The 19,442-nt window shown below is 26.0% G+C and overlaps 1 protein-coding gene and 1 long non-coding RNA gene across 3 annotated transcripts; one reads left to right on the forward strand and one right to left on the reverse strand.

The window, feature by feature from the left end:
• The first annotated feature begins 7,162 nt into the window (after nucleotides 1-7,162).
• Nucleotides 7,163-8,307, forward strand: LOC136977552 (uncharacterized). 2 transcript variants are annotated; one of them, XR_010881107.1, is made up of 3 exons: nucleotides 7,163-7,191; nucleotides 7,964-8,047; nucleotides 8,133-8,307. It is a non-coding gene; the product is annotated as an uncharacterized lncRNA (long non-coding RNA). The 2 variants fall into 2 exon arrangements; XR_010881106.1 differs by lacking the exon at nucleotides 7,163-7,191 and having other exon boundaries at nucleotides 7,933-8,047.
• A 1,999-nt stretch (nucleotides 8,308-10,306) lies between these two features.
• LOC136977553 (probable DNA double-strand break repair Rad50 ATPase) lies at nucleotides 10,307-19,119 on the reverse strand. Its single transcript, XM_067273050.1, has 15 exons — nucleotides 18,813-19,119; nucleotides 18,500-18,577; nucleotides 18,325-18,378; nucleotides 17,622-17,762; nucleotides 16,756-16,830; nucleotides 16,583-16,613; nucleotides 16,478-16,509; nucleotides 16,164-16,412; nucleotides 15,999-16,076; nucleotides 15,839-15,913; nucleotides 14,008-14,118; nucleotides 12,767-12,948; nucleotides 10,677-10,730; nucleotides 10,514-10,594; nucleotides 10,307-10,440 (listed from the first exon to the last, which is right to left on the reverse strand). The coding sequence occupies exons 1-15, from the start codon at nucleotides 19,098-19,100 to the stop codon at nucleotides 10,332-10,334; spliced, it is 1,638 nt and encodes a 545-aa protein (XP_067129151.1). The 5' UTR covers nucleotides 19,101-19,119; the 3' UTR covers nucleotides 10,307-10,331.
• Nucleotides 19,120-19,442: the final 323 nt, after the last annotated feature.

The following is a 19,442-nucleotide window of genomic DNA, read 5'->3' on the forward strand; positions in this document are numbered from 1 at the left end:
TTTGAATAATGGCATATGTACAACGCATGTTAACGAACAACTAACAATATATTCATTGTTCGTTAATATATATGACTATTTAAAGCTTTACAGTTTAAAATTTTAAAAATTTAATAAATAAAAATTTGTATTCAATTTTAGCAATGTACTCAACATTTTAATTTTATTACACGAGTACTTCTCTGAAAAGTATTTCGAAAATTATCAGCTGTTTATTCACTGATTTCCTTATTGGTCCAATAAGTTATTGATATCATTTCTAGTTCTAGCCTGTTTAAATCAGTAAAAAAAAAAACTACTACAGTTTTTCAGTGTTAATATTTAAGGCAAGAAACAATGAATTCTAGAAATTAAAAAAATTTAGCTGTTTTAATGGTGTAAAACACCATTACATTACTGTTCAAACACAATTTGCCTGGATGACAACTGTCACTTTTAACAACTGATTAGTTAAATAGAATATAAACTTGAAACGGACAATTTTGTTGATAGAAATTGTACAGCACATTGGTGTGTTAACAATATGTTATTAAAACATTAAAATGATATTCCTTTCTGCAAATAAATCACTGATACACCAATGCAACTAAATATTAATTTCAAATAATTCTATTTGTTTTATTCTATTCATGTATGTTTGTTAGGATGTTTTATTTATTATTTATATTTCATATTTTTAACATATAAGATGATTGTTAACAAAGTGAAAAAATCATAATAAGAGCTGACGGAAATACAATTGATAGCATATTAAGTACTGTACCAATCAACTTACACAAGGAATCATATCTAACTTAAGGCAAAGTATAGAAGTGATTTTATATGTATGCGAGAATTTTAGGAATGCTAACTGATAGTCTAAGACAGATTGATATTAATTTATTTTTAAAAGAATTTCCTTACATATATTGGCAATATGGATTCAAATGTCTGAAAAGATATTTGAGAATTGTTTTGAAAAAGGTAGTTTTTGAAAAATAGGTACTGATATAGCTAAAAATAGAGTTGTCCATTTAGGAGGATATCATAAGTAATACGAGATGATTTTACAAAGGAAGAAATCACAAGTTTATAATTGACAAGAAAATTCCAGTATCTATGCCAGTAATATACTAAATTGATACCGAAGAAGACTTTTTTTCATCACAATTATTTGATGAAAGTAAAGAAAATCAACTTGAAGATAGTCTAAATCCTTCTAATAAATGCTCAGATGAGAGAAACTCTGCATGACGTACTTAAACAGATGTGTTGAGTTTCGAAAACATGAATTTGAACGTTGCATTAATGATAATTTTGGATTATTATTAAGTGATTATTATTATTATTATTATTATTAAGCTTTTATGTTAATTATTAAACTTTATTTTAAAATATTTTTATTGTTTTAAATTGTTTTTAAATAAAGGGATAAAATTAAAATTTCTACTAATTGTAATCTAATTATCCTTACTTTCACCAGATAACGTTATCACTCTGTTTTTGTTGCCAATGTCAGTTAATCTCAAAAGTGGCACCTACTAGGCCTAGTTTTATGTAAAACAAATTGTAAATAGTTTTTATAAAGTAGTTTTTAGTTTTTATCTATGTAAATTACAAAAATTTGAAATAAAAATTTTATGCTATATATAACTGTAGAAAATATTATTTTATTTATTTCAGTATCATATTTTGTTTAAATTTTATTACATAACTTATATCATGCTTATCAATTATAATTATTTATTCATTATACCGGTAATTATGTAACACTATATCTCAAATACAACAATTATTTACTGGATTATTTTATTCTTAAAATCAATTTATATATTAAAACTTATAATAACTTCATAATTTTCTATATAGTTTTTTTCCATATAGTTAATGAATATAATAACAAAAGGAACAACAATGGAAGATATGATATTAGTTTTATTTGACATTTCATGTCGATATAATTATTTTTAAAACTGCAGAGCGTAGTACATACAACCATTTCAACTGGCAATATTTTGGATAAAAGCTTTATTCTATTTAAGTATTTGATACTTAAATATGCAAAAACAAAATCTAATAAATGTCATAATAATATGTGTAAATAATTAGTATAAATAAATAGTTCACAAAATTATTTATTAGTAAAGAAGAATGTGTATTTGATATAAGCTTCTAATCTATTATTATCTATTAATTAGTAATAAATCATTATGAGTCCGCTGGACTTATTGTTATGGTTACAGATTAATGAATAGAAGAATATATATTGTTGGAGTCTAAAGCTTAAGCTTTAATATAATTTTATATATAAAAATGATTATAATTTTATTATTAATAATTTATAATAAGAATTTATTACCCTGATATTTTGGCTATAGGCCATCCTCATGTATATACCGCCAAAGTGAAAGTTGTAAAGTAATGTTGAGTTTTTCGTGGGTAGAATGCTCCTTGTAATGTCTTAAAACCTCAGGGTTTAAAAAGCAACAGGAAAGGAACAGCCTCAGGGATAATATTATGTCAATCTCATTTGTGCTATGTAATAGATTTAATTGTACGTCATTTTGTTGATTATTTTTGCTAGTTTTCACGAATGCTTTAAAATTATTATTACTGGTATATCACAGAGAAATCAAATGTGATCAGGATATACATACTTTTTTTATCTCACATCAGTTAGACATTTTAAAACAAAAATATGACTACTTTATTGGCTATTTCCGACAGCATTTCGTAAATTTTGGTAACTGTTTATTGAAAATAACCGGTAACCTGTAACCTTCACACATTTATAGTCGGTTCAGTACGATACTTAGGTTTTTTTATGTATTGATCGTCATTGTGCGTAAGAAAATGTGAAAAAACTATTTTCTTAGATAAGATGCTTAATGGATTATTGATATTAATTTAATGGTTTATTGATATATATAATACGGATTAAAATATAAAATAGCAATAGCCATCATACGTTGAAAAAGCTAAATTTCTCTTTACATCTCAAACTCGTCTTCTATCTCTGGAGATGCGAAGGAGGATTTAGTGTCTTCAAAGTATTTTTGATATGAAATATTGCAATGAATAATACAAATAATGATGATAAAAGGAACTAAAAAATTCAGACTGTTTTTAAGTAGCAGGTGTTTCAAAAATTAACAATACTTTTTTACTTTGCCAAAGTTGTTAGGATAAATTGATACACCTGTAACACTTTTCGCATAAATGGAATATAAAATTGTTTTTTTTTCTCTGGGTAAAGTGTGCACATTTATTGTATGCCCACAAAGAACATGTGTTACATTTAAGCCATGTTTCTTCAGGTTTAGAACGACCGTAAAGGTCATTACAGTAGAGATAAGTAACAACTACTGTCAATATTTTGAAAGTTGCACTCTTTTTCACCTGGAATTTTTGCAGATCTATCATATTGTAGTGCCTGTGTCGTTTTGTTTGCTTCACATTTTTGCTCCATAGAATTCCTCTTTTCTACAATTCTTTTTTTAAATTCTGAAAAAAACGAAAGCATTCTAAACCATTTTTGTGCCAGCGATATGCAGATTTTTCCCTCTTGTTCTCTTTTGAAACGTGGCTTTGGGTACGCCAAAAGTCTGAAGCTTTTTCAGCCATTTCATTTCTTGTTTATCTATAGCACTGATAGTCCTTTCCACTTAAATTTCGTTCCATGACTGTCTCTGTGACTTTCCGCTGTATTTTCATAAAGTTTAAAATAAAGTATAAATAATCTAAATTATTAAATCATCTATATGTCACAATTACACAAATATTCATAAAATATTACTTTAGGACCTGAATATACAGTCAGAACACTAGGGTAAAGACCAATTCCCCCTACAGTTTCAACATATAGGCACATTTATATAGGATTTAATTATAATTTTTAATTTATGCTAATTATATAAAACTTGTATAAGGATAGGATTTGGAAACAAATGATAGACACTCCGATATTCAAATTTAGGTTGAAATCATTGATGAAATCAAACCTTATTCTGTAGTTAATTCTAATATTTGATAGATTACTTAAAGTATTTTATATTTGCTTCTATTCGTTGATAATTGAAATTGAGATAACAAATATGTACTTTGAAGTGTTTATATAGAGCAATATAATCAATACGTAAGACCATGTAAATCCGTATTAGTTACCATAGTTTAAAACATAGGTGTAAGGTCATTGGTAATTCCGAGAAAAAGAATAATACTCGCCTTTGGATCAATGTACATATTTTAAAGTTCATTAGTTCTTATCTCATCTAAATTTATTATTGATTAAATTAATGAATGATTTTAAAATTATATTTATATTGAATTAGTTCTTAATTTTACAAAATTTGTTTTGAAACTTGATAGTACTATTTTCTATTACTGTACACAACTGAGGATTTGAATTTTATATTTCAGGGTTATAACTGAATACATTTTTCAGAAGCAAATAAATTTTGATTTGTAAAATATTTTTTTCAATTAATTTTTCTTCAAATAATGAACTTCCACTGTCTCCCGTCTGTCTGTCTGTCCTTCCTTAATCTCGAGAACAGAGTTGGATAGATGAAAGGTAAGACAGGCATGGAAATCTGAGATGTAGAAGGCCCCGATATATGAACTTAATTCCTAAATTGAAAGTCATGTTATTTCACTTTAAAAAATTTCACTTGAAAGGAATTATTTTTTTATAGTTTTGTTAATGCTTATAAGTTTTACATTATTTATGATATATTATTATAAACAATTTAACATTAAAAACACATAAATAAATAATTTAACTATATCTTTATTTTTAGACGAATTATTAATACCAAAATTTATAGAGTTACTTGATAAGCAGTATGCTCGCACTTTATCAGTTTAGGAAAGTTTTATTATCGGATTATTTTTTTACATTTTTGTTCATTCATCGGGTTCGATCTGTATAAACATGCGAGAATGGGACAACGACAATGAGCAAGAAAAATATCTCATTGTTGAGTTTTGAGTGGATATACAAAATAAAGTGTCAGTTGTATACAGTATTCGTTTCTAATTTTAATTTTTGTAGTGTGGTATAGAATAAAAATACGCTGGAAAGAGGAATAATTTTCTGGTAGGCTACAAAAATATTAAAGACGATGTGTCCCCTGTGCCCTATATGAATATCGACGCCTATGGGTTATATATATATTTTTGACTTTCTTCTGATATGATGAAGTTTTCGGTAATATCCTACCCGAGTGGCTAACACCAGGGAACTGGTCGTGAGTTCTCCATGCAGTTATCCCATTTACCAATGGGATAACTGCATGGAGTTTTTCGGGCTTTCTTCTCATATATACCATTTAAGTATGGGATGATAGATTTAGTCGATTACTTCTTGATTCTCCTTCGCGGTTTTAATTACAAAATTACAGATTATACAATTCCTTTTATTTACAGTTTATTTAGATTCTCTCTAAAGTTTTGAGTTGAGCTTTGATGGATTATTTGAGACATTCCAAATAATTCTCGCGTTTGTATAAATCTTTCACAGTCTTTCGATATATGAAGTATTGAAAGATCGCTAGAATCACACTAATAATAATTTTTGTTTAAAAAGCTTATATACACTTCCAATTAACAGTTAGCTTTATTTAGTCGTTGTTGTATTATTAATCCTTTTTGTTTGTTTCCAATGATTTGTTTATTCATGGTTGTAGTGATAGTATTTTTCAATGTTTTTGGATACCATGAATGATAACTGAACTGTTATATGCTGTTTTGATCTTTGTTATTGAATAATCAAGTAATAATATCCCGTAAATCCGTATTTCCAACCACGATTATTACTCTCAAACAAAAGACCACTTACACCAAATGATTGTAGTATTTTATTCCAATCGTTAATTATTAAAATAGCTTTGTGATAACACTGTTAATTTCAAATTATTTCTATATATAATTACATAATTAGCTATTATATAATTTAATATAAAATATTATAAATTATTGAAATATTTATCACAGATAATTTCTTGAACTTTCTCAATAATTTTTACAATGCAAACAAAATTAAAATTAAGGTAATATATAACGTATAAAATAGTATTAGGCCTCAAGTATATTATAGGAAAAGTTTTTAAAAAATTCTAAACGGGAAAACTGATTATGAAAGAATTTTATCGCGAAAATATTAATTAACTTCCTAAATTATCTAAGAATAATGTAATCATCAGAACAACTTCCTTGAAATTGTTGCTATACTTATAATTATTTCCTCAATTATAAAGTTATTATAACAATTATGAATATTGCAACCATATTAGGCCTACTTTTAAACTTATAACTTATTTACAATAAAAAAGTATAGCCCATATATAATATTCATTTTTCAGTATTAGTCATATATGATTTATACTAAAAAATAAATCTTTTATAATGAATTATATTATGTTTTATAATTAGTAATAAATCTGTTTTACACGTTTCTTAAAGGAATTTTATACTTAAAATTTTTATGAGTAAAACATATTTATTTGATTTTTTCCAGTTAATTGTCGATTTTCCTATATCAACTAGAAATAAAATATATATTGTGTTATCTAATATTACTCATTACATTATAGGTTTTACAATATAAATACAATTTTCTTTTAAAATACATTATGGTATATTTTATAATTTCTGTTAATATTTAAAATGTTTAAATTGCTATTTGGTAATGTTTTATAAACTATTATTAAAATGCATACAAAATAACCCGCAAATAACGACTACCTCCGAACAATGGTTTTTTTTGTTCCTGTCCGTGGCCGTTGTTTACAGGTTTCGCAGTATTTGAAAATTTCTTAAAATAATTTAAAACTAATTCTAGCATTCTTATCTATTTATCCTCCCAATTACCGATATTATTTAAATATTATTTAATAACTACTAATCGAATATTTAATATGTTAGTATTTCTTTATTACTTCTATATATTGTTTATTTTAACATGTATACTTGTCTTTTAAGAAATATTTTTGATATATCTGTTACAATTGAACATGTAGTATTTTTAAAAATATAATAATTTATTTTATAAAAATTACATTATTTTAAAAATAGTTGAGTATAAAAACGATTATTTTCAAATGTAAAAAATTGTTATTCAGTTACAAGTGTACAGAATGTGTTGATCTTTCCTTTCTTACACTGATTAGATTGTACTCAGGAAGTCAAACTTACTTCAGGTCTTTTTAAAACGTAAGCATTTCTTAGTAATTACATTATTAATTTTATCAAATTATATTTAATTTATTATATTATAATTTTATAGAATAATTAAGTATTAAATTTTAAATAAACTTTACTTATTAAGCTATATAAAATACATTTTAGTTTAAGAATACGATTGCGAAACTCTACTACATAATTAAGAATGTAGCATTATGAGTTTCTATGTAACTACGGTGGCCAAACTGCGGCTTTCGTGACCCCCTATATTGGACCACTACCCTAACATATATACGTATACAGTATACAGGTTATATATAAAATATTGTTCCAATATAGGATGACGCTCTCTGATACGCGGTATATGGCTCCTATCGTGACAAGGTTTGGCCACCCTCTATTATATAATTAGAAGTTATATAAAATGTGTTTAATTTTTTTTCTACTTTTTGAAGAGATAGTGTGACTAGCAATGTATATACCATGATAAATTGAAAATATTTTATTATAATTTAAATTAATGAGTTATATCTATAACTATTTCTCTGATAATTAAAATTTAGAAGTAAATAAAAGAACAAATGCTAAAAAAATTGTATTTATTCCTAATTATAGTTTTTGAATTTGGCTTTACACGATAAACTTTTTCCCTTCTAATTTTTTAGTTTAGAATATTCTATATTTTTGTTATTAATTTTCGAATTAATACGTATTATATTTTGTATTTTTAAATACTATTTAAAAACGTAAGCTCTTACTTTTAAGAATTTATTATTTGTGCTCTTATAAAAATTTTTTGAAGTTTCAGGAGTTTATAACATTACAATGAGAAAATTATTGGTGGTAATTCTTTTAAGCTGCATTATCACAGTTTTGTGTAATAACGGTACGTACAATACATACTTTATTTTCGCTGTTAAATATATTAATTGAAAGTAAAATTATATCATACATTTACAACATTATTTCAGGTCCTTTTGATTATCCAAAAAATCTTGGGTTGCCTTGTGGAAATTCCTGGAGAGTTTGTGACAAACTGTGTAATAAGCAGGGATACAGGTTTTCAAAATGTATGAATAATAGATGCCATTGTTACATATAATCCTCGTTAAATTTGAATTAATAAATACATGCGCTTAACAAAATAAGTAGTATTTGTTCTTTTATTTATTTAATTTTTGAAGTATTGTCTTTTTCTTTGAAAATAAATTTCACGTGAATTATTCTTTCCAAAACGTTTTTATCTATAATGCATTATTATTTTATAATTTATAATTATTTACATTATTAAAAATAATTAGATTAGGTCAATATAATTCTGTACAAGTTAATAATTCCACATAAGCCTATAGAATTTATATATTAAAAGGTTAAGTAATATATTTACAGTGGCTTTGTTATTTTTGGTGGTGGTCGATCGTAAATAAAATTTTCTGTATTATGTCAAAGAAACATTTTAATTTAATAATTATCTCAAAAGCCGGTTGGTAGAGATACGAGACTTACCAAATTACAATGGAGCTAAGTAATCGAGATCACATTGGAAAAAAGAGAGTGTGTCTATGTGAACTGTGAGTAGAAATGAAATCTGATGGATGTAGGAAAAGTTACAGTAACCATGTAACGTGTTACTATTGTGTTAAGTATTGCAAGTATCTATCAATTTATTTATATTGCTGTGGTTAAGGAGGGTCCATCGAGGACCGAAATGCATTCTATTAAAAGTCTTTTTTTAACGTGATCTCGATTACTCGGCTCCATTGCAGTTTGATAAGCCTCATATCTCTATCAACAGTCTATTGAAATAATTATTAAATTAATGTTTTAGAGCCAAGAAGCTTACAAACATTTTAACGTTTTATACGAAATTTAAAAAAAAATAAGTCAAATTATTCCAATCTAAAACAGCAATCACACTTTAAATTTTTTATACCAAATCAAAATATAATGATATATTTTAACTTCTCTATCTAATCCTAGTGACATACTTTTCTATAATTAACTATAATTTTTTAAATTTAAATATAGAAGATAGTTAATATTGCTGTGGAGAATTGATAGGCATTCAATTATCATTGATTTTCCTTAATCATGAGTTATTTGTTTTTAATGTAGCTTATTGCCAGTCAATATAAAAATAAAAGTACTTTTTAAGTCACAGATTACTAAATCAACATGGAATTTTTTAAAACTCATTTTATCTCACACCAAATTATGACTAACAAGTAATTTTATTTTAATCCTATTTACATTGTTATATAGTCCTTAAACTCCTTCACTACTCCTGCACTAGCAAAAAAATAAAAAAAAATAACTATTCTAATATACGTAATTTACGTATATCACTAATAAAATGGTTCAATGTTTTCTAAACAGTATAAAATAAGTTATGTTTCTACTTTTAATAAATAGACTAAAATAATTTTTTTAATATTTGTCTTTATGAATAAATTAAACTTTCTACGCTCTGTCATTGCATATTGCCAATCAATATCATTGTCAGAAAAATACGTTAAAATATAAAATAAATATAAATATAGAAATCAAAAATTTCTTTTTATAGAGGAAAGTTATAGAAAAAAATTATAATGCATTTAAATTTATAAATAAAAAAATGTTTTTATTTATAATTTTACGCGTTTCCATTGTCACTTTATTGTGATTATGTTGTACAATTATATTGAGAAAGTCTACAAATTTAGAGAGTAGTTAAGATTTTAATAAATTTTTTTAAGAATATTTAATTACGGAATATTTCAAGAATTATATAAAAAATAAATAAATTTTCATCATAAAGATAATGATATTCTTAAAATTTTGTGGTAAATTTTCGAAAATCTTCATTATCTCCTGAAATTTTTCTAATGAAAGTTTAAAATTGAAAAGAAAAATAAATACCGTATATAAAATTTAATTTAAATAAGTAATAAATATGTTACCTTTCCATTAAAATGTGATAATTTCTGATATTCCCCATAAAATTTGAATTATTTCCACCTCGACCTCTTAAAAAGCATAAATTTAGAGAAATAAAATTTTAAAAAACATCAAGACGATAACGCTTACGATACTGCATCTAATTGCACACTGTAAAAATAATTTTCCTTTTTAAAGTATAAATTAAATATAAATTATATAATATATTCGTGATATTATTTCCATGTTTGGTTTTATGAAATTTTAGGAAATGATGTTTGGAGTTCTTTATTAATTGTTCCCGTGGTATGTTCTCCTCCCACATATCTTCCTGTATGTTCACATTCGTTAGTGGGAACATAACTATTTTAAGACAATGAATGATTAGTTTCAGTGATGAGAATAACGAATCTTAATTTAAAATACATTTTCTTACATTTCATCAAGAAATACGTTTTGTGGAGACTGCAAATTTGTTATTGGGCGATTCATACCTTCGGGTGTTCTTTTGAGTAATCTAAATATGAAAAATATTGATTAAATATAGAAAATTAATTTTAAATTAAATACAAAATTTAATATCAATTTTTATATCTTACATATTTGGATTCTTACGAACTGGCCTTTCGCATGAAATACATTTTGCAAATGACCTAAAAATCAAATAACGACAGTTTAAAGCTAATGTTAAATGCATTTTATAAAATCGAACAGTATAATATTTCAAATTATATTCGTAGTTTTTTTTTTATTTGTTTATTCTTGATATTTCAGTAATATTTTAATAAATAGTCAAGATTAATTATCGATATTGTAATCATACACAGTACTGTATATCTGTCTTAAAATGAAATCTTAAATGAGTTATAATGAGCAATAAACATGCTCCTCATAACATTAAATGGTAAGTTTATTTGCAAACGTAACGATTGTTAATTATAGCTTGGGTTTGCGCCATTAACAGCAAATATCAAAACAAACCTGAATGTATAGGAAACTGCTTGTTCTGGAATTATCATTATGATTTCAATTTTATAATAAAGTATAATAAAGTGAACAACAAAACGTATACAAGGAAAAACTAAAACGAATTATTAATATGTTCTAATTAAATAATTACGCAAAGTAATTTTATAAAAAAGGGCTTAAATTAAACAACCATAAAATAAAAATAGATAAAAATGATGTTAAATATATTAAGTTACCTTATGAAGAAAACTTATTTGAAATAATTAAAAAGATAGTAAGAAAGGAATATATAGTATTAATACAGGAGCACCTGAAATTAGTAGTGGCTTGCCCCTGTACATCATACTTTTTCTTTAACAATAGAGTCGTGCCAGTCATCTCCATTTATCACCTTTCAGGGGAAAATTTTGAATTGAAATAACACAACTTTTGGTTTGTATCGAAAGTTTATATATAGTTACTCGGGTCTTCCTGCCACTAAGGTTACCGTATTTTATCTATCGAACTTCGTTCTCGAGATTAAGGAAAGACATACGAACAGACAACAGTGGAAATTTATAAGTCTACAATTTTTCAAATTGCAGCCCAATAAAATAAATTACTCTATGCTGTGGCAAAACATTGTCTACAGAAATATTGTGAAATGAATTTAAAATCGGTAAAAATTTAAAAAAATTAAAGATAATTATAACAAAAGAACATTTAAAAATATTGCAAATAAACGGAAATAAAATAAATGATAATTTAGGACGTATTATAAATAAATCAAGATATCCGATACTGGCAATAAATGGCATGCAAATAGATTAATTTAAAATTAAATAGTCGTGGAATTGTTAATTCCTTTTGAATAAAACTTTAGTTGCTATTAGTACCTTTTAAGTAATTGGTGTTAAGAAGGGAAGGGAAAAATATGGTGAATCCCTTTTAATAAGTGTTTTTTAATGCTTGTTTTTAATAGTTTTACCGAAAAGTAAATTATTATAAAATATTTTTGTAGAATAGTTGTAATCACTGTCATTATGTAGTATTCTATGTAATAATTTACGCTGGCTTTTTTACATGCTTATGTACTACACAATCCAACTGTATTCGAACTCATGGGTAAGTGACAATTTTGAAAATGAATAAGATAATATTTTTGTAATTTTTGTTGTAAAAGAATTTTAAATTAATTTTTAAAGGGAATTTTTGTAAGTTTCTGCAGAAGAGGGACGATGGTCTGAAATGCTAAATAACTAGCATACATATGTTACAATAAATATCTGAAAAACGATTGTGGTCCATTAGTTTCGTGGGCTCTTTCTCTTTGATGTAGAAAGTCTTTAAATGAAGTAAGGTTCTCGTAAACATTTTTTAGAATACTTAAAGCATGGAAAGTAATAATTATAAAGTTAAAGTGAATCAACAATAAATTAAATAAAATAAAACAAAATCAATTCCATACGAATATTGCAATACTCCTTCAACACGTTTTTTAATTCCTTTGAACACGATTGATTACATACACGAGTCAATGAACTTATTATAATTTTTGTGTAAATAACTCAAAATTGCCATGAACCATACAAATATGTGATTATGACATAAACATGAGCAGAATTATATAGGATTATGCGCGACCTCAAAAACCGTTTTCCATTATCATTTTTGTTTTTTTTTTTTATCTTCGACTTATGACCAATTCAATTTATAACATCTGCATTTAAAATATACTCACGATTTTATTCCAGCAGGAATCGGTGCTTCGCATTCTACGATATATTGTAAATGTTTCAATCTTATTGCTACTGCTTTCAAACGAGATTGAAGGACTTCAGTCATATTTTCTAATTCAATTTTTTCTACTTTATGATCTAATTCAGTCGTAAGAGTAGCCACATTTTTTAAAAGATTCTGTTCCTTAAAAAAATATTATTTCACTATTTAGAAATACGATAGATATCGCTTATTATAATCGCTTCTATTGTTATCAGTCGTCTAATATTATCAGAACAAACATGTCCTAAATCATATAAATTAGGTAACATTATAAAACTTTGGCTTATTGTAATCAGAAATTCTCTTATTATTATCATTAAATTACTAATGATAATTACAAGAGTATTTACTTAGACGTTAATAATAGCCAACAGACCAAACAGGTCTATAAGCCATGTTGTTCCAATGAAAACGTTAGAATGGTCAGAATCATTATAAATTAAATTATCAAATGATATTGCATTCACTAAATATGCAATACTGTAGTTTAAATTTCGATTTATGGCGTTTGTTTATTTATTAGCAAACTCTAGAGGTTTATAGGTTATAACTTTGCTGTTGTTGAAGACTGATCTTCATCACGGTTTAATTAAATTACAATACTCTACATCTTAGCATAAAAGGCAAAAAAACTCAGAGATTATTGCCTCAAAAATAAACTTAAAACTATAGAATTGTGAAGATTATTAGATAAGCTTTAGTCTGACAACAGCCCGCAAACATTATTTGACTATTTTTTCCTTTTCTTTTTCTTTACATAACTACGTATTTGGTTATTAATTTAGATCTTATCATACCACTTTTCCTTAGGAAACTTGACTTAAACGTTTTTCTATTTATTTCAAAATACCGTGTAAATATTAAAATATCAACAATAAAAAGTAAGAACATGATTTGCAAGAGAAATCGAACAGGAAAGAATAGTGAAGTTGTCGAAAAATATCCATCAATTAACGCTGAATGAAATATTTAAATTATTATTATTATTATTATAAATAAATTTTAAAGTTAATTATTAAATTTATTTTTAAAAATGTTTAATTGTCTCAACATGCTTTTAAATTATCTGTTTTAACAAAACTAGAATTTTCGTCTAATTACTTTCATTGAATATTATCATTCGGTTATTATTATCAACATTGGCTTGTTCCAAATCAATAAGAGGTACTACTAGGTGTATTTTAGATGTAATTATCTTACTTGTAAAGTAATCTTTGCCATCATTTCTGCAATATTATTATTTAATCCTTCATACGTTGTTAAATATTCATCTTTATCAATTTTATTCTTTACAGTTTGTAAATCGGCTTTCTATTGAGCATGAAAAAATTCAGAGTTAGTTCATTCGTCACAAATACGTTTTAAACATTTTTTTAAAGAAAATTACGTTATCATCTTATAACTTCTTGTGTTGCAGAAAGCAAATTACCTAAATATATCTTAAGATTTTTTTATGTCAGATATTTTAAGGCGATAGTAATAAAAAGCTATAAAATCTATTATTTTAAAAGTTTTTTGCCTTCAGTAAAATTCTTTCTTATTCTTTATCTGTATTGACCAGCACCACGAAAGTTCACATGTAAGAAATTAAATTGAAAGCTAACCTTATAGACTTAATAGTAAATTAATGTTTCTTGTCAATTTGGTGTTATTTACATTAATATTTAAGGTATATTCCGTTTTTCTCTTATTCAAAGTAATAAAAATATAGTATTTACAACTATTCACAAAATCGTTAGTTTGTGCACAGAAATTCAATTCTTGAAAAATGTATTATTTCATTTTCATCATCGAATTATATTTCTAGATTAATCTTAATGAACATTCTTCAATATATATATATATATACGTAAAATTTCACTTTTAATTTTAATTTATATTGTTAGAAAATACTCTTTATAAAATAAAGCACATTATTTTATAAAAAGCAAACGTAGTTGAGAGCTTCCATTTTTACTTTCTTGGCACTTATATTTAACAGAGGGAAAGTATGGCGAGCGATCAAAAAACGACCACCCAGATCTTTATATTTTTGGTCTCGGGGACTTTGAAACATCGAGAAATACTAAAAACTTTGGATGTTTTCCCCTGTTTATGCATATACGTGTTTGTAAGGTGCGCGAGTTTGTTTGCTTCTTTGAAGCTTAATAATCCCACGTTTATGTCGAAAATTTCTGAAATTCTGCAGAGACATTTGTGTATTAGGAATTTATGATGTTAAATTTTGGTGGTTAAAGGTCATGGGGTTGTGAGATAGAAGGGGGTTATGTGTTATATGCCGAATGGGGGGACTTAATGACAATTTTACTCGTTATTAGCATTTACAATTTTTTTAAACTCATCCCTACTCTCAAAATTAAACTTTTTCCATTTTATAACAATTAACTATAAAAAAAATTTAACAAAATATTCTGTTAGGATGTTTTATTAACATATGGCGCTACATGCAGTTTTAAATGTTGCCAAGAAAGTTAAGCAACTCGTGCTGGATATTAGTGAATACTTTCAAAACCTGGATTTCTTATTCAAAATTTTATCTATAAATTTTAAAATGTAGTTTTATTGAGAAAACTTTATATATATTAACATAGCTCACAAACTTTGTACATTTAATTCTCTTCAAAGATGGATGCCCGGTTCGGGTCTAGTAGTTGTATGTCGTTGAATCATAGCCTACAATAAAAGATTGATCTGTGGTGTTTTTTAGAGTTCTCTGCTTGTCTTAACGAAAGAATTTTGTACAGATTTCTGTGACTTTCTACAATGCTAAAAGTAATAAATTGTGCTTTCCGTCCCATTTATACAACTTGTGAAATTTTCAGCTCACCCAACGGCCCTCACCAAACACTTGCCATTATGTTCCCATTAGTAATCGTTGTTTAGAGATTTGAATTATTATTTTGAAAAGTATATGAAAATTTAAATTTAAATAAAATATTATCAGAGGGGAAAAAATAAGAAAATCTTTCTTAAAACCAAACTTCCTAAAAAGTTTTGAATGTGAAACTCTATGAATATGAATAGTTCTCACCTGTGCCAATGCGTTTTCCACTTCAGAATTATTAGCTTTATTATTACTTATTACTGCAATGGCAGATTGAATTTCCTATTATTATAAAATATTTTATACATATAATCATATTAATGTATATTTATAAATAAAATATAACAGCTGCATAATGAATACTTACGTCCAAATGCTCCAATTGCTCACAATCTTTTTCTAGAATTTTTAAACGTTTTTGCATATCATAAAATTCCACTTTATCCTGAAATTTTTAAATTCACGAAGTGATTTAGAATCTATAATAATCTAATATCTAATATATTGACATTTATAAATAAAATGTTCAAACCTCTTCATTAAATCCTGTTTCGTTAGCTTTTACCAACATCTCGGTAGTTTTTCCTAGCGTTTCAACATCGACCTTTAGCACTTCGATTTCATCTTTTAGTAATTTAGAATCTTTAAAACATTGTTTCATATTTAAACGCACATTCATTAATTGTTCTGCAATGTTGGCATCTTCCATTTCTTGATCTAACTCCTCTTCCTTTTGTAACCTATCAATCATAGGTTGCACCTTATCCACGAACTCATCAAACTGTAATAAAATTAATTTTAAAATGGCTAAACAATTCCATTATCATACGTTAAATACAGCATTACCTTATTTCCAAGCGTCGATAAATCATAACTTCCTAAATAGTAAGAAAAATATGTTAAATAAAATTGAATCTTGAATGCAAACAATCAAATGCATACAATACATACTTTCCACTTCATGTGATAAACCAGTGTTTTCCTAATTTTTAATAAAAATTATCACGTTAATTAAGTACATTTTAGAATCCTACATGTAATGTATATTATATAGAACATTGACATTAAATGATTATAAAATAATTCTCTAGTTTAATCAATCTGAATGCTATAAAATATATTACCTCAACAAATTTAAGACGTTCTTCTAATGAATCAGTTACTTCAAAAAGATCCCACACTTTCCTATCGCCATCAACCTAATCATGCAAAAATAATATATATGGTGCACGATATTTTGCCAAAATATTTTAAAATTAAATAAATTAATCTATTTATAATTATTATGTATAATAAGAGATGGCGGCTTGACAGCCTGCCTCCTACCATATTGTTTAACCGTATAACTCGATAAAGAATCCGGTTATTCGTTTGGTTAAACATTACTTGAAAATATAGTAACTGACAATAATGGTTAAAATATTAAGTTAAGTTAAAGAAAATTTATTTTAAAAGAAACACTTGTGTTAAGGCCTAGCAAGCCAGCATTATATTTGTTTAAATGCTGAAAAATTATACATATTCAACGCATTACTGCCATTAAAAAAGATCATCATAACACGGATAAAACACTATGAATTAAAATATTAAATGTTTTAACTTTTTATGTCAAGTTGGAAGAAGTATAGGATATAATGCAGGAAAGAATTGAGATAAAGGGGTTTGACGTAGACCAAAAATGTCGAAACAAATGAGAGATGATGAAGATAGTTAAATATCTAACTCAGACATAAGCTCAGAATAAAAGAGTATTAAGATAAATAGCCGAAATAAAAATATTCTTTATATTATAGATTATATTTTAACTCTGTAATGATAATAACTTTCTTTATTTACATTCTATTTTAGTTACATTGATATGCTCTTCGTTAAACAAAATAACATTATAGATTTACTAATTTCTAACTGCTCCTGGCATTATCAAAAATTTAAGAAGCATATTAAAAAATTATTTGGTTGTTATTAAAATATACTGATGTACAGTACTTACTATGTTACGTAGCTTTTCTGTAACAAGACGTAAAGTTTCTAATTTGGTCGACTGTTCATCTAATTTATTTTGATGATCGTTTTTAATGGTTAAATATTCTTCCTTGAATACTACCATTTCTAATCGAGCTTCTGCCAAATTCTGCAATAAATATGCGTAAATATAAGTAGATCATATTTTATAAATAAGAAAATAAGAAATATACTGTATATAGCCATATATTACAATAAAACATCATATATCATATATATATATATATATATATATATCATAATTTTATTATGATTTCGAATTTTTAAAACGAAACGAGCAATTGTTTATTGTGATTTCGTCATAATGCCGGGCTGCAATTTTTTATCATTTTTTAAATTTAAAATATATGCTCTCCACCTCAAATTAGTAGTGGCTTGTCCCTGTACATCATACTTTTTTGTTATCTATAGAGACGTGCAGATCATCTATCTAACTCCTTTCAAAGGAAAATTTTTTGAATAGAAAGAACATTACTTTCCGTTGGCCGCGAACATTTGTATACAGTTAACCTGGGCTTGCTTCCCCTAATTTTTCCATATATGGTCTCGTCGTACATCTATCTCACTCTGTACTCGAGAATCAGGAAAGACAGTGGGAATTTATAGGTCTACAATTTTTTCAAATTGCAGCCCAACAATGATTTAATGTTGATATTATCATAGAAACTTACAAGAGAGTTCATTAAACTTTCAAAATTCTCCTCGATTACCCGCACAATGTTATTCTACAAAATAATAACAAATATACGTTAAAATTTAGAAAATTTAATGCAATAAAATAATAATTCACAATATACTTCTAGAATTTAAATAAATATTAATTTAATTATTTTTAACATGACTTACATCTTCGTTTTTCTTCCTTTCAAAATCTTTTCTTTGTTTGTCGATGCTTCGCGAGTAATTATTTAAAGCAGTAACTACCTAAGGAAATGAAGTTTTGGTTTTTTAGATTGTGTTTATCTTTTATAATAAAAGTTATTTTCAATTTATTGTAAATGAGAACATCCGAATTATATATCTCTTATTAAAGACGTTATGAAATAAAATTTATGCGAGTTGAATAAATTGGAATGACGTTAAGATAATGTATATTTGATGAGCAAAAACAACGAATCATAACAATGATTTCGACAAATGATATAAGAAAATATCTCACTTTATCCATGCCTTGTTCAATCGCATCAATTCTTTTAGAGAAATTCATTGTTTTCCACATATTTCCAACCATCCATCTATTTCCCTTACAATATGTATCAGAAGAAACAGTTTTCAAGTCAGATATAGATCTTTCCAATTTTTTATGCGTTTCAACTGAATAAGTCGAAATTTCTGTTACGCTGCTTGCCGATTTGCATTTAGACGATGTTTTTGATTCAGAAATAGTAATAATCTCTGAAGCATTACTTTCCACTTCTTCATTTAGAGTTTCTTCTAATGATTGCATCGATAAGTTTATTGCAGAACCTTCTTCTAAATCTTCCTGTTCAGAAGCTGATTTTAACGTACAACTGGAAGCGTGATCTTCATTTTTATTAAACACAACATCTTCGAGAAGTTCTGCACCTTCTTCTCCATTTTCTTCTTCAGCATTTTTCGGCGACATTTCTGATGGCTGTTCTTCCAAATTTAATTGACTGGACGAGTGTTTTTGCATTTCTTCTATTGATTTAAACTGCTTCGATTCTTGAAAAGTTTGAGATTTCGAACAAGTTTCAGAAGTAGCTTTAGAATTAATAGCACTTGTACTCTTTGCCGGTATTTTCTTTCTTTTCTTTGGAACACTTTT

Source organism: Centruroides vittatus, unplaced genomic scaffold, assembly GCF_030686945.1.
Source record: "Centruroides vittatus isolate TY-2023 unplaced genomic scaffold, ASM3068694v2 contig_460, whole genome shotgun sequence".
NCBI classification, from domain to species: domain Eukaryota; kingdom Metazoa; phylum Arthropoda; class Arachnida; order Scorpiones; family Buthidae; genus Centruroides; species Centruroides vittatus.

Bases quoted from the DNA above. Each gene is read 5' to 3' on its own strand.
- LOC136977553 (XM_067273050.1), bottom strand. From the start codon at position 19,100: ATGCAATCATTAGAAGAAACTCTAAATGAAGAAGTGGAAAGTAATGCT. The intron at 18,578-18,812 runs GTGAGATATTTT...TCATTTCCTTAG, and splicing joins TTGAACAAGGCATGGATAAA to GTAGTTACTGCTTTAAATAA. The intron at 10,595-10,676 runs GTAAGATATAAA...TTTCATATTTAG, and splicing joins GTTCGTAAGAATCCAAATAT to ATTACTCAAAAGAACACCCG.